General features: G+C 39.0%; 1 protein-coding gene across 2 annotated transcripts in view; it reads left to right on the top strand.

The window, feature by feature from the left end:
* Positions 1 to 4,832: 4,832 nt before the first annotated feature.
* Positions 4,833 to 15,412, top strand: part of tpx2 (TPX2 microtubule nucleation factor) — a 35,424-nt gene continuing 24,844 nt past the window's right edge. For both annotated transcript variants that reach the window (XM_062051862.1, XM_062051861.1), the window contains exons 1-7: positions 4,833 to 4,923; positions 5,144 to 5,280; positions 7,581 to 7,682; positions 7,769 to 7,841; positions 10,640 to 10,705; positions 10,782 to 10,880; positions 15,024 to 15,135. In XM_062051862.1, coding sequence (XP_061907846.1) covers positions 5,169 to 5,280; positions 7,581 to 7,682; positions 7,769 to 7,841; positions 10,640 to 10,705; positions 10,782 to 10,880; positions 15,024 to 15,135 — 564 coding nt within the window. In that variant the 5' untranslated portion in view covers positions 4,833 to 4,923; positions 5,144 to 5,168. The remainder of the gene's footprint in view (positions 4,924 to 5,143; positions 5,281 to 7,580; positions 7,683 to 7,768; positions 7,842 to 10,639; positions 10,706 to 10,781; positions 10,881 to 15,023; positions 15,136 to 15,412) is intronic.

Raw genomic sequence — 15,412 nt, 5'->3', positions numbered from 1 at the left:
CCACGTACAATTACAAAGTGCTAAAAGAAATTAGATGCAACTAAATTCATGATGTATATGTTTCTTAAATTAAGTATCAATAAAATGTAAGTAAATATGAAAAAACGTTTTACCAAATTAGTCGTCATTTTTACACTTAAGAAACTTTTCTATGACTTTAGCCCCAGACTTCTTCTGTTTGTTGGACATTGTCAGTACTGCCACCAGTGGTGGAAAAGTGTATTACAACTAGAGGGAGGAATCTTTTGGGCCCCTGGCCATTCTATTACAACTCAGGAGCTACAATTCTACGGCGGGGGTGCATTAATCCAGCACAACAGCGGCGCATGGACTTCATTTATAAGTAAAGGTAAGACCATAAGAACGTTTTTTTTTATTAAATGTGCTTTTTTGTGTGCTACAGTTTGTATGTGTAAAGTTAAAGTTAAGTTAAAGTAGCAATGATTGTCACACACACACTAAGTGTAATGAAATTTGTCCTCTGCATTTGACCCATCCCCTTGATCACCCCCTGAGAGGTGAGGGGAGCAGTGGGCAGCAGCAGCGCCGCGCCCGGGAATCATTTTTGGTGATTTAACCCCCAATTCCAAGCCTTGATGCTGAGTGGCAAGCAGGGAAGAATGCTGGTATGAGCTTTTAAACATAACCCGTTAACTGCTGCCAATCAAATGGTGAATAAGATACTCTTTAGGGTTCATATGTTTGTAAATCTGACTGTGATGAAGTCAGTGCCTCACCAGCCATGAACCTCACCGCACGTCACTGCTTTTTAAATACCATGTCACACCTATCTGTGGACACTTTCAACCATTCCTCTTTGCAGCGCCTCTCAAGCTCCATCAGGTCGGATGGGAAGTGTGGCTTTCTTCCAGGATGTCTCTGTGCATGCTGGAAAAGAGGTCTTTTTTGTCATGCTCATTGGAAAGCATGACTTACTTACTGCAGTATATGTTACCATACATTGATTTATCTAGTAATAATGATGTTAATGACTTACTTACTGCAGTATATGTTACCATACATTGATTTATCTAGTAATAATGATGTTAATGACTTACTTACTGCAGTATATGTTACCATACATTGATTTGTCTAGTAATAATGATGTTAATGACTTACTTACTGCAGTATATGTTACCATACATTGATTTATCTAGTAATAATGATGTTAATGACTTACTTACTGCAGTATATGTTACCATACATTGATTTATCTAGTAATAATGATGTTAATGACTTACTTACTGCAGTATATGTTACCATACATTGATTTATCTAGTAATAATGATGTTAATGACTTACTTACTGCAGTATATGTTACCATACATTGGTTTATCTAGTAATAATGATGTTAATGACTTACTTACTGCAGTATATGTTACCATACATTGATTTATCTAGTAATAATGATGTTAATGTCTTACTTACTGCAGTATATGTTACCATACATTGATTTATCTAGTAATAATGATGTTAATGACTTACTTACTGCAGTATATGTTACCATACATTGATTTATCTAGTAATAATGATGTTAATGACTTACTTACTGCAGTATATGTTACCATACATTGGTTTATCTAGTAATAATGATGTTAATGACTTACTTACTGCAGTATATGTTACCATACATTGATTTATCTAGTAATAATGATGTTAATGACTTGCTTACTGCAGTATATGTTACCATACATTGATTTGTCTAGTAATAATGACGTTGTTAATCATCTCTTGTGCAGATAAAGCTTTTGTAAATATGAATATAAACAAACGACAAGACATAAATCGCTCACAGCTGACTTTTTTTTATTTTTTTAATCTATTTATTTTTTTAATTTTATAAACCTTTATTAATAAACTGCAACATTTACAACAATGGAGAAATAATAATATTCAAAATAAGTACAAAAACAGTACAAAACAGAGCCAGGGGGTTGTAAACTCAATAAAGTAACTAAAATAGAATGCAATATATATATATATATATATATATATATATATATATATATATATATATATATATATATATATATATATATATACAGGTAAAAGCCAGTAAATTAGAATATTTTGAAAAACTTGATTTATTTCAGTAATTGCATTCAAAAGGTGTAACTTGTACATTATATTTATTCATTGCACACAGACTGATGCATTCAAATGTTTATTTCATTCAATTTTGATGATTTGAAGTGGCAACAAATGAAAATCCAAAATTCCGTGTGTCACAAAATTAGAATATTACTTAAGGCTAATACAAAAAAGGGATTTTTAGAAAGGTTGGCCAACTGAAAAGTATGAAAATGAAAAATATGAGCATGTACAATACTCAATACTTGGTTGGAGCTCCTTTTGCCTCAATTACTGCGTTAATGCGGCGTGGCATGGAGTCCATGAGTTTCTGGCACTGCTCAGGTGTTATGAGAGCCCAGGTTGCTCTGATAGTGGCCTTCAACTCTTCTGCGTTTTTGGCTCTGGCATTCTGCATCTTCCTTTTCACAATACCCCACAGATTTTCTATGGGGCTAAGGTCAGGGGAGTTGGCGGGCCAATTTAGAACAGAAATACCATGGTCCGTAAACCAGGCACGGGTAGATTTTGCGCTGTGTGCAGGCGCCAAGTCCTGTTGGAACTTGAAATCTCCATCTCCATAGAGCAGGTCAGCAGCAGGAAGCATGAAGTGCTCTAAAACTTGCTGCTAGACGGCTGCGTTGACCCTGGATCTCAGGAAACAGAGTGGACCGACACCAGCAGATGACATGGCACCCCAAACCATCACTGATGGTGGAAACTTTACACTAGACTTCAGGCAACGTGGATCCTGTGCCTCTCCTGTCTTCCTCCAGACTCTGGGACCTCCATTTCCAAAGGAAATGCAAAATTTGCTTTCGTCAGAAAACATGACTTTGGACCACTCAGCAGCAGTCCAGCTCTTTTTTCCAGGGTCAACGCAGCCGTCTACCAGCAAGTTTTAGAACACTTCATGCTTCCTGCTGCTGACCTGCTCTATGGAGATGGAGATTTCAAGTTCCAACAGGACTTGGCGCCTGCACACAGCGCAAAATCTACCCGTGCCTGGTTTACGGACCATGGTATTTCTGTTCTAAATTGGGCCGCCAACTCCCCTGACCTTAGCCCCATAGAAAATCTGTGGGGTATTGTGAAAAGGAAGATGCAGAATGCCAGACCCAAAAACGCAGAAGAGTTGAAGGCCACTATCAGAGCAACCTGGGCTCTCATAACACCTGAGCAGTGCCAGAAACTCATGGACTCCATGCCACGCCGCATTAACGCAGTAATTGAGGCAAAAGGAGCTCCAACCAAGTATTGAGTATTGTACATGCTCATATTTTTCATTTTCATACTTTTCAGTTGGCCAACATTTCTAAAAATCCCTTTTTTGTATTAGCCTTAAGTAATATTCTAATTTTGTGACACACGGAATTTTGGATTTTCATTTGTTGCCACTTCAAATCATCAAAATTAAATGAAATAAACATTTGAATGCATCAGTCTGTGTGCAATGAATAAATATAATGTACAAGTTACACCTTATTAATGCAATTACTGAAATAAATCAAGTTTTTCAAAATATTCTAATTTACTGGCTTTTACCTGTATATATAGTGCAAAGCCATAGGCTCACACAAGTTCAGTAAATAATTTAAATTTGGAGCACAGCATCATCCAAACATTTCTATGTTTTTTTTTGTTTTTTTTTAACCTTTATTTATAAATTGCAACATTTACAAACAATTGAGAAATAATAATCAAAAACAGTACAAAACAGCGCCAGGGGGTTGTAAACTCAAAGTAACTCAAATAGAATTATATATATATATATATATATATATATATATATATATATATATATATATATATATATATATATATATATATATATATATATCGTGTAAAGCCATAGGCTCACACATTTTCAGTAAATAATTTAAATTTGTAACCCAGCATCATAGTTTTCACAGCTTTTTGCTTGTTAGAGATAGAAAGTGTTTTAATGTCCATTTCTAATTCTTTTTTAAAGGCACAAAAAACAGGTTGGGTATTGAGAAACTTACACTTATGAATATAAAACTTAGCCAATAGTATAATGAGCTTGCAAAGGTCAAATTCCTTTTCAACATTTTTTTCATACAGTGTAAATCCAAATAGCACATCTTTAAAACAAAGCACACATGAATTAGTCATGAATATTATAATAATATTAACATAATATTATCCAGGATGAATACAACAATATTATTGACCTCACAGCTGACCTTGCTGACATCTCTCTTTGCTGTGAAGGATTAAATGATTGATTGATTGATTGATTGATTGAGATTTTTATTAGTAGATTGCACAGTACAGTACACATTCCCTACAATTGACCACTAAATGGTAACACCCCAATAAGTTGTTCATCTTGTTTAAGTCCACGTTAATCAATTCATGGTAGGAAGAAAGAGGCTGTGTTACCCTTTCAAAATAAACGCCCAAATCTTTGGGTGGGACCAATACGTCTTCCTCCAAAACTGGGTGCGACACTTCCCATCCTACTCATACATACATTTTAATAATACAAAGAAAAAACTGTCAGCCTTTTCACTTTTCATTCCTGTGTTTTGTTTTTGTTCTGCGCGGATTTAAAAAAAACAAGTTCCGGAATGAAATTCCAAGCCGATCTGCCAGGGGACGCCATGGGCCCGACTGGATGCGAGCCAATCAGCATCAAGGACTCACTTGATGCGAGCCAATCAGCATCAAGGACTCACTTGATGCGAGCCAATCAGCATGAAGGCGGTGAGTCAAAGCTCTGTGATTGGACCATTTAAAAAAGCTGCGCCATAACCGAGCGAATTCACTGTTGACACTCGGCTGCCTTCCGTCGTCTAGCTCGCTCTCTCTCTCTCACACACACACACGGTATGTATTATGTAGCTACTTCAATATGTGACTTTTAATAATCATCATGTCAGGACAAGTAGGAAAGTTCAACAAGTAACTATGTAGAGTGCACAAGTTGATGTCATGTATTGTCGTGCAACCGTCGGCGTGGTTCAAAATGGTGGCTGCTGGTTACTTACGTGGAGACCAAGTTAGTCAGTGTCGTATTTCAACTGACATATAGTTACTATTTCACCAGTCTACACGAGCATCGAGGAGCTGAAATGGCCGACGAGCACTCCGGTAAAGCAGCGGGCTTCTACGACTTCGATGCTCCGTCTCACGTCGTCGACTTCCAGCAACTCGACGACGAACCTTGCGGTGATGCCTGGTTTGGTAAGTCGCTCACTTCTTCTTTTAATATACTCCTTTTTTGGATGCATTGTTTACGCTAACGTCGTGTTTGAAAAGAGTTTACGCCCTTTGCTAGTCTTTGTTTTCTTGTTGAATGGACAACCAGCTCTATTTGTCTGCTGCTGTATACATTATTATTATTATTATTATTATTATTATCCATCCATCTTCTTCCGCTTATACCATGAATTGATTAACGTGGACCCAATATTAAACAAGTTGAAAAACTTAGTGGGGTGTTACCCTTTAGTGGTCAATTGTACAGAATATGTACTGTACTGTGCAATCTACTAATAAAAGTCTCAATCAATCCGAGGTGGGGTCGCGGGGGCAGCAGCCTAAGCAGGGAAGCCCAGACTTTCCTCTCCCCAGCCACTTGGTCCAGCTCCTCCCGAGACGTTCCCTGGCCAGCCGGGAGACATAGTCTTCCCAACGTGTCCTGGGTCTTCCCCGTGGCCTCCTACCAGTCGGACATGCCCGAAACACCTCCCTAGGGAGGCGTTCGGGTGGCATCTTGACTAGATGCCCGAACCACCTCATCTGGCTCCTCTCCATGTGGAGGAGCAGCGGCTTTACTTTGAGCTCCCCCCGGATGGCAGAGCTTCTCACCCTATCTCTAAGGGAGAGACCCACCACCCGGCGGAGGAAACTCATTTGGGCCGCTTGTACCCGTGATCTTGTCCTTTCGCTCATAACCCAAAGCTCATGACCATAGGTGAGGATGGGAACGTAGATCGACCGCTAAATTGAGAGCTTTGCCTTCCGGCTCAGCTCCTTCTTCACCACAACGGATCGATACAGCGTCTGCATTACTGAAGACGCCGCACCGATCCACCTGTCGATCTCACCATCCACTCTTCCCTCACTCGTGAACAAGACTCCGAGGTACCTGAACTCCTCCACTTGGGGCAGGGTCTCCTCCGCAACCCGGAGATGGCACTCCACCCTTTTCCGGGCGAGAACCATGGACTCGGACTTGGAGGTGCTGATTCTCATCCCAGTCGCTTCACACTCGGCTGCGAACCGATCCAGTGAGAGCTGAAGATCCTGGCCAGATGAAGCCATCAGGACCACATCATCTGCAAAAAGCAGAGACCTAATCCTGCAGCCACCAAACCAGATCCCCTCAACGCCTTGACTGCGCCTAGAAATTCTGTCCATAAAAGTTATGAACAGAATGGGTTACATTATTATTATTAGTATTATATACATTACTATTTGGCCTTTAGCGATTTGTTTTAACGATTCGATTCAGAATTTGTGGTTGCAGATACCATTTTTAAATTTTTAAAGAACGATACGATTTAGTGAGTTGAAATCAATTCAGTAACTCAGAGTAGGTGAAGTTTCTTGAAAAATAATAATGGATACAAACAAGCAGGTAAACAATGAATGGCCAATGCATTCACTTTGTATTTGAATAAAACTACAAACAAGCAGGTAAACAATGAATGGCCAATACATTCACTTTGTATTTGAATAAAACTACAAACAAGCAGGTAAACAATGAATGGCCAATGCATTCACTTTGTATTTCAATAAAACTACAAACAAGCAGGTAAACAATGAATGGCCAATGCATTCACTTTGTATTTGAATAAAGCTCTACCAACTCTTTAGGTTGAATTAACCAGAGGAAACAGTTTCTGCTCTCATTTTCAACATTCAAGATGGAAGTAGAGTAACCAACATTCTAACAGTAGATTTACATGCTATTTATGCTTCTGTTTTTCCACATAAAGTAATACGATATTAATATAAAAAATAAAGTGCAACCAGGTTGAACTAACACTAGGTTTACCTGCTACTTTTACTATTTTTGACATACATTTAATACAAAATACATTTCTATAAGAAATTAAGCACAACCAAGTCTCTTCAGGTAGGTGTTGCGGCTTTTATATTTGTGTTGTGGCAAAAGTTATGTTATTGTCTTATCACATTTGCATTGGTTGTGTCCTTTCTCTGCCACCATATTTATGCGCCATTCTTGTTTTACCAGCTGACGGTCAGACAGATTTGAATAACAATTAACGTCCTTCTCATTAAGTGTTAAACTTCTTCTAAAGTCTGCTGTTCTTGAATCCAATGTTTTCCTTTCTCTAGTATTTATAAAATCAATAGATTTTTATTTTAAAACGATGTTTGATAGATCTCCTTGAAGGCAAACTTGCCGAGCACGGATAGATGTAGTTAAATCTCAGGAATATTAATCGTTACCCCCTGAGTTAATATATTGACTTATCTTGTATTAATTATGTTGTTGTTGATATCTTGTGCAGATCAACAGGCCATTGAACAGAATGTGCATTCTGTACAGCCTTTCAAGCCAGATGAGGGACCTTCTAAACCCAAAGCCACCGTGGGTCCACTGAGTATTGCTGGTTAGTTTTGCGTTTGCTGGTTGTAATTTGGTTTAGTTCTGTCTTATTTGCTAAAGTATACTTTGCACATGTGCTTGTCATTGCAGATTCCGGTGCTGCTGACTCTAACACACCTTGCAATGGTGGAGCCATTCCAAAAACCAGTGGCCAAGCGCTTAGGTACAGTACTGGCTGAGTTGTCTTTGACACCAAATGTATATAAAACATACAAGCAAGGGGGTGATGGGTCAACTTTCTTTTTATTCCCAAGCCAAGAGATTCTGTTCTGTGCTGTATGTGCTGCTCTTTCAACACACACACTATGGTGCCCTCACAAACCATCAGCAATCACAAAAATCCTAGTTGCAGGTTAAAAATGAAACCGCACCATCAAATATTTTAATGTTGCGCTTTTAAACGCACACAAGACTTGAAATGAAGTTAAACAATGCGATCGACTCAGTTTACTCGGAGGGAACATTTTCAAAGCAAAGTCCATGTAGTCACCGCCATGTTTTCTCGAGCTGAACGGCTCTAGTGTGCAGGCGCTGCGGCGTTACAGTTTTCAGGAAGTAAGCAGTGTTGCCTAAAATGCAATAATAAATTACGTTTTTTTCTGTAATTAAAAATGTAAACGGTATTACTAACTGTCTGGAATTTTACCGCGGTTTATCATTTTACCGCGGTTTATCATTTTACCGTTGCATCCCTAACGACAACATAACAAATGTCTGTCAAACGTTTGCAGCACTCAAGAAATTACAGTTTTTCAACAGTATTAAATGGTCTTTTTCCAAAGATTTGAAGTGAAATATTCCCACACTGGTTTTGCGATGTGTTGGTTTCGGGCTAGCGTGTTGCACTGTGTGATGCTAGCCTCGCCGCGCACACAGTCAGACCCTTAATGAGGACAAGAGTTACCGTATTTTCCGCACCATAAGGCGCCCCGTGCTATTAGCCGCACCTACGCTACGCTAAAGGGAATGTCAACAAAACAGTCAGATAGGTCAGTCAAACTTTAATAATATATTACAAACCAGCGTTCTAACAACTCTGTTCACTCCCAAAATGTAATGTGCAAATGTGCAATCACAAAAATAGTAATACTCAAAATAGTGCAGAGCAATAGCAACATCAATAACTCGACGTTGCTTGAACGTTAATGTCACACAACACACAAAATAAACATTTAAAGCTTACTTTATGAAGTTATTACTCATCCACAAATCCCTCGAATTATTCTTCTTCGGTGTGCTTCACTTGTTTTTTGGCACCATCTGTGAAGTGGACGCGCATGCAGTCATAGATCAACAGGGACGGAGCTGCGTGAAAAAAGTCAACCGGTGTCTTCGCTCATTTTTTCTTCATCCATCCATCCCTTCCAGTTAGCTTTTATGATGACGCCGGCTGGAAAGTTCTCTTTTGGCAAGGTCTTCCTTTTGAATATCACCGTGGGTGGAAGTTTCTGGCCGTTAGCATGGCAAGCTAGAACCACGGTGAAGACGACTTCTCATTCCCTGTGGTGCAAATATTTACCGTACGTGTTCCCGTTGTATCCACAGTGCGGTTCACATGAATATCAAAAGTCAGTGGAACCTTGTACGCGTGTCTCTTAGTAGGAGACATTTTGTTGTCTTTACAGAAACACACAAATGAAATGAAACGTAATATCCGCGCGCTTCTTCTTCTACGGGGGCGGATGCGGTTGCTTACAGTAGAAGAAGAAGCGCTTCCTCTTCTACGGGGAAAAAAGATGGCGGCTGTTTACCGTAGTTGCAAGACCTAAACTTTATGAAAATAAATATTAATATTAATCCATATATAAGGCGCACGGGGTTATTAGCCGCACTGTCAGCTTTTGAGAAAAATTGTGGTTTTTAGGTGCGGCTTATGGTGCGGAAAATACGGTACTTTCATTCCAATATGGCACAAACAACGGCTGAAAGCGTTAATGCTCCTAAAGCATGCATAGATTTATCCACGCTGTACCACTTACTCACTTTACTTTCATTTATCTTCGATTGATTGACTTATGGAATGACGGCCTAATTTGCTACGTTTCTTACGTAAGTGAGTTGAAAACTAACGTGCAGTAGAGCCACGCTAATGTCTGTCTACTTAACCATAAAACCATTAGAACCCTCCCAAATATATTACACAATACATATCCATTACATTACTTTAGTGCAGGGGTCCCCAAACTACGGCCCGTGGGCCGGATCTGGCCCCCCAGCATCCAAAATCCGGCCCGCGGGAAGTCCCAAGTTAAAAAAAAATTAAATTTTTATTTTATTTATTTTTATTATTTATTTATTTTTTTAAATCTTTCCTTTCTAATCCATTTTCTACCGCTTGTTACTCTCGGTGTCTCCTAGCCGCTCAGGCAAATCATATTGTCTAAAAATGAATTTTCCCATCGATAACGTGACAATGTTAAATGTCAAAACCCATTAAAAAGACTATATATATATATATATATATATATATGTCTTTTTAATGGGTTTTGACATTTAACATTGTCACGTTATCGATGGGAAAATTCATTTTTAGACAATATGATTTATATATATATATATACATATACATACACAAATACAACCCGGCCCTAGGCCAAATTTTTTTAACCCAATGCGGCCCACGAGTCAAGTTTGGGGACCCCTGCTTTAGTGTGTTTTCATGTGAAAAATATTCTCATTTTTAAGATGTGACTGCTTTTGTTTGACAAAGTAGTTGTAGTAGCAGCAGCGACATCTTGGTTCATTTGCAGAATCTACTCTGCTTTCTTTCCACTTAATCCAAGTACACATGCAAGTGACATTGGGGCCTGTGCTTGTTTACACTGCAGTCTGATGAAGATCACATTTTATATCAACAGTCACCTGAAAAAAAAATCTGATTCAGACAAAAATCCGATTTGGTCCACTTTGGCCTTCAGTCTTGGTGTTATTGTTCCTGATTCCTACACTTTATTCCTGTAGGGTTCCAAAACGTAAAGGGCAAGCGGCCAGCAGTTCACCTTCCCGACCTCTTAAAAAGTATAAAAAGTAGGTGTGGGTTTCTTCATGGTCTCTTGTTATGTTTAGTAGTGAACATGTGTGCTCAGAAGTCCTGTTTTTTTAGGAGTCCTGTTCTGCAGTCAACTGGAAAATCCACTTTAACGCTGCCCCGGCGCATGCGGCCAAGGACCCGGAGTACATTTTGTGCTAAACCTACTACGGGGTAAGCTTCATAGAAATCCTTCTTGCCGTTCCAAATGAACCGGAAGCGATTGAGGCCGTATTTTTGTGCATATGGCAGAAAACTGTATCACGTTATAAGTGATTGGTCTATGGATTATCCATATTCTTTTATGACCTACTGAAAGTAAGCACCAGGAGAAAAATATATGAAATGTAAACATTTTTATTTGAAATGTAACCTTCCTCTTAATATAATCTCTCAGCTGTCAAGGCAGAAAGGAAATGTCAACACAAGCATGGAAAACAATGTAAACAAAATGGTAAAATCACATTGAACACTTTTAAGATTAAAGTACCAATGATTGTCACACACACACTAGATGTGGTGAAATTTGACCCATCCCCTTGGGGAGCAGTGGGCAGCAGCGGCGCCGCGCCCGGGAATCATTTTGGTGATTTAACCCCCAACTCCAACCCTTGTTGCTGAGTGCCAAGCAGGGAGGTTATGGGTCCCATTTTTATAGTCTTTGGTATGACTCGGCTGGGATTTGAACTCCAACCTACCCATCTCAGGGCGGACACTCTACACAATAAGATCTTCAAATGAAGGTGCTAAAATCATGAATGTGTAAGAAATGCTTGATAAAGTGTAAGAAAATAGTACAAAGTGTGAAAATGTAAACATAGAAACCTGACAAGAACTATTTTCTGCAGGTTTAGTGGCAGGAAGTCGCAGCTGTGCTCAGCTAAGGTGGTGTGGTGTTAGCGGTCTTGCCTTGCTTCATTTACCAGTGTTTTCCCCCAGAACATTTGTTCGCTAAGGTGGTGTCTCCAGGGGGAGGGGGTGGGTGGGTGTAAGGGACAGTGTAACTAGGCCTGTCTCCACCTCATCGCTTGATGTTAGTTTGTCTAAATTGTCAGACGATGGCTTGTCTGATGTCTCCATCATGTCCAGAAGTCTCTTCTTTATCTGGACGTCTTCTTCTACTGCATTCAGCAACTTTGTCTCCATTGGAAGTTTTCCTTTTAGTCTGTCCTGCTTGGGGCTGTTGAGTTTTGCCTAGTGAAAAAAAAAACATTTTTATAAGGATTTTTACAAAATAACATCCAATAATCATGAATAGATTAATTGGGATAAAGCCTCTTTAGCACAGGTGTAAGATAGTGACATGTTATTTACAACATGTCAAATGGCCATCAACATCGTCTGGAAACAATGTGTGTCAATAAAGAACTTCATCCAGGTAGTTTCATTTTGACAGAAAAAAAAACCATTTAATGCAACTGCAGTTTTACTTAATATTATTTATTACAAGAAACTACTCAAAGCATTTTTAATACAAGCCTATTTAAATAGATGTAAAACAGCTGAACTTTAATATGCTTGCCATCTTGACTTCTGATTCCAAAGCAAGTATTTTTGTCACACTGTTGTCAAACAATGATCATATTCAAACAAATATGATTCCACATTGTTGAAAGTGGTCCGGATCATGTTTGGTTCTGTTAGTTTTGGACTCGATGAGTTCCTTTTTTTTGTGCACCCTTGTTTGTTTTAGTTACCATGGTTACTTATTATTTCCACCTGTCTCTGATTAGTGTTCGCCCGCTCACCTGCTGCCCGAGCACTAATCAGAGACATTATTTAAGCCTGCCTTTGCTGGTCAGTTGGCCTGGCTTCATTGTTTGCTTCACGCAACCTTCTACGTAAGTCTTGTTTGTTTCATGCCACAGTTTCGTGAGTGTTCCATGTTTCCTGCGCTAAGTTTTTGCCTCAGCTTCCCGTGTGTTAGGCACGCTTGCCTTTGTTGTTTGCCTGTTATTTTGTAAGTTGGATGATTTATGAGGAATAAATCATATCCTACCTTCACGCTTTCGTCCGGAGTTGTCCGTTCCGCATCTGGGAGGAACGACCCTGCAGTGAGCTGTGAAGCCCCCCCCCGTGTGACAATCTGAGAGCATTTGTAATTGCAGTGCAGTTCATATACAAATATTTTGATGCCCTGATATAAAACATCTATCTGCCTTTTAACAATATTACTTCCTAGCAATGAAGTTAGCCACATTTGCAGTCCTCTCCAAGGTTTCTCATAGTCATTCTCATCGACGTCCCACTGGGGTGAGTTTTTCCTTGCCCTTATGTGGGCGCTGAACCGCGGATGTCATTGTGGCTGGTGCAGCCCTTTGAGACACTTGTGATTTAGGGCTATATAAATAAACATTGATTGATTGACTGTCAAGGGTGAATGGAGAATCCCAACTCCTGTGAGAGCTTGTGTCAATATCTGATGTTTCTATTCCAAATGCAATGGATGTAGTTGATGATCTGCTGGCATAGTTGGAAGTACAGCAAAACAACTTCGTCCACTGCTTGTCTGTACTTTCCACGAATCGCTTTCAATTTAGTGCCGATACTTGTTTTTGTGATGTCCTCATTTCGATGAGGAAATTGCTCAGATGTCCTCCAAGTCCAAACCGTTCCAAAATAGGGTAAGAATGTCACCAGACTTGGACTGGCGAGTTTCCCAGTCAACACTTTGAGTTTTGTTAACTTTGAACTCCAAAACGATGCTTAAAAGTAGCTGTACTTCTGTCAGTCCACATATATAATTATTTATTGCTGTGACCTGACATTTTTGCTATATGCTGCCTCTGGAAATGATGTTTTGGATGTTTCTGATTGGTCTGAAGTCCTAGGCTACATCGCCCCCAGTATTTTGGCATGCGTATGACACTGTACAGTGTTTCCCATAAACTGCCAAGATACCTGTGGTGGTGGGGGCGTGCCTATGGGCGTGGTCACAATGACATCATCGAGTGATTTGCATAATTTACTACAATGATAGGATTTTCTCTAAAAAGGCTCAAAAAATGTATACTTATTAATAGTAACAGTTTTGTTTTAAACATCCATCCATCCATTTTACAATATAATTACAACACTTTATGTACATATTTATATACAGATTTGAACAATAAGTTATTTACTGAAATATATTTATTAATTGTGGTTCTTACAAAAAATATATCTTATAAAATATAAAAGCTAAAATCTCTCTTAAAGCTCTGCCCCTTTAATTAGTGCATACTAAATAATTTAACTTTAGCCTACTACTACAAGCATATTATTTACCAGCAACATAAAGTGAAACAGAGGCAGAGGTGTCCTGCCACAGTCAGTAACAAATAAACAGAAAACAGTAGTGGTCAAATACAAATAAGGCAACAAGAGAAGTATCCTACACTTCTCTTTTGTAAAGTCAATGTGAACAGCCTATATGGGCATCTACATCTACTATATGATCATCTACATCTACTATATGATCATCTACATCTACTATATGATCATCTACATCTACTATATGATCATCTACATCTACTATATGATCATCTACATCAACTATATGATTTGCCTGAGAAGCTGGACAGGACAAAAAAAAATTGTGGCGGACGTAATTCTTTTGTGGCGGACCGCCACAAATAAATGAATGTGTGGGAAACACTGCTGTGTATGCGTTTGCTTGGGGACAGAGAGTTTTTGAAATGTTTGCTTGGGGGACAGAGAGAGTTTTTTAAATGCGCACGTGTGGCTGGAGATCTTCTTAAGACCTTAGTTTAGGCGGTTGCTCTTTGTTGTTAAGGTGGCCGCCTTAGCAACAAAGTGCTGCGGAAAACCCTGATTTACACACCACATTGGTCCGACTATGATCCTTTTTGGAAAACATTTTTTTAAGAGTGCCTAATTTGTCCGGGTGACTTTTCCTCTTTTATCCACAATTTCACGTGTGCGTGCGATTTGTTAAAGTGCCTTTTTTTTGGTTTTTTGTTTTTTTGTACTGCATTGCAAATTGACGCAGCTTTAAAAAGTACTTGAATTGTATTCAGGTTTTTAACAAGAATAAGAGGAAATATCCTTAAACTTTCCATGTTCTCACCGGTGTTGTTTTGGCGAGCTACCCACTTCCGTCCGGAAAAACACCAGTGATGACGTCACGACTATTGCCGATAATCCATTTTTTGAATGGAATCATGAGGTGCCCAATAATTCCCACCTCTAATTAAGGGGCTGGTAGATGTTTTGTTTTATTTTATTTATTTCTCGAGCTGTAATATTTTGCTTGAAATGTATTTCCAAATGTTCATTTAGAACTGCAGTTAAAATGTATTTTTTTCCTTCCAATAGCACGAAGGATCAAGAAGAAGAGGAGGAGGAGGAGGAGGAGGAAGTGGACCAAGATTGTGAAAGAGAACCTGAAGCTCCTTCACCGGGGAAAAAGAAGGAAACTACTCTCTCAGTAAGCACTTCATGCAACAACTCAAACCTTTGCCAACATGTTGTGGACGAGGGGTGTCACAAATAACTCTATGAACTGCTGTAAAACAGTTACTATTACTCTTTTACATGGAAAACTAACTGGTGAGATTATGCTAATGGGTTTGTTCTCTCTGCCCTGTATTTATTGTAGCCTCCTGCCGTATACATCACAATATATTATTTGCCATGTAAATGATAATGGAACTATTTCAAAAGGGGTTACAAAGGCTCCCAATGTAGTTGCTGGCGTATGCACT

This window comes from Entelurus aequoreus, linkage group LG07 (genome assembly GCF_033978785.1).
Source record: "Entelurus aequoreus isolate RoL-2023_Sb linkage group LG07, RoL_Eaeq_v1.1, whole genome shotgun sequence".
Taxonomy (NCBI): Eukaryota; Metazoa; Chordata; class Actinopteri; order Syngnathiformes; family Syngnathidae; genus Entelurus; species Entelurus aequoreus.
Note: the sequence above shows the minus strand (reverse complement) of the source record. Positions and strands in the feature narration are given on the sequence as shown.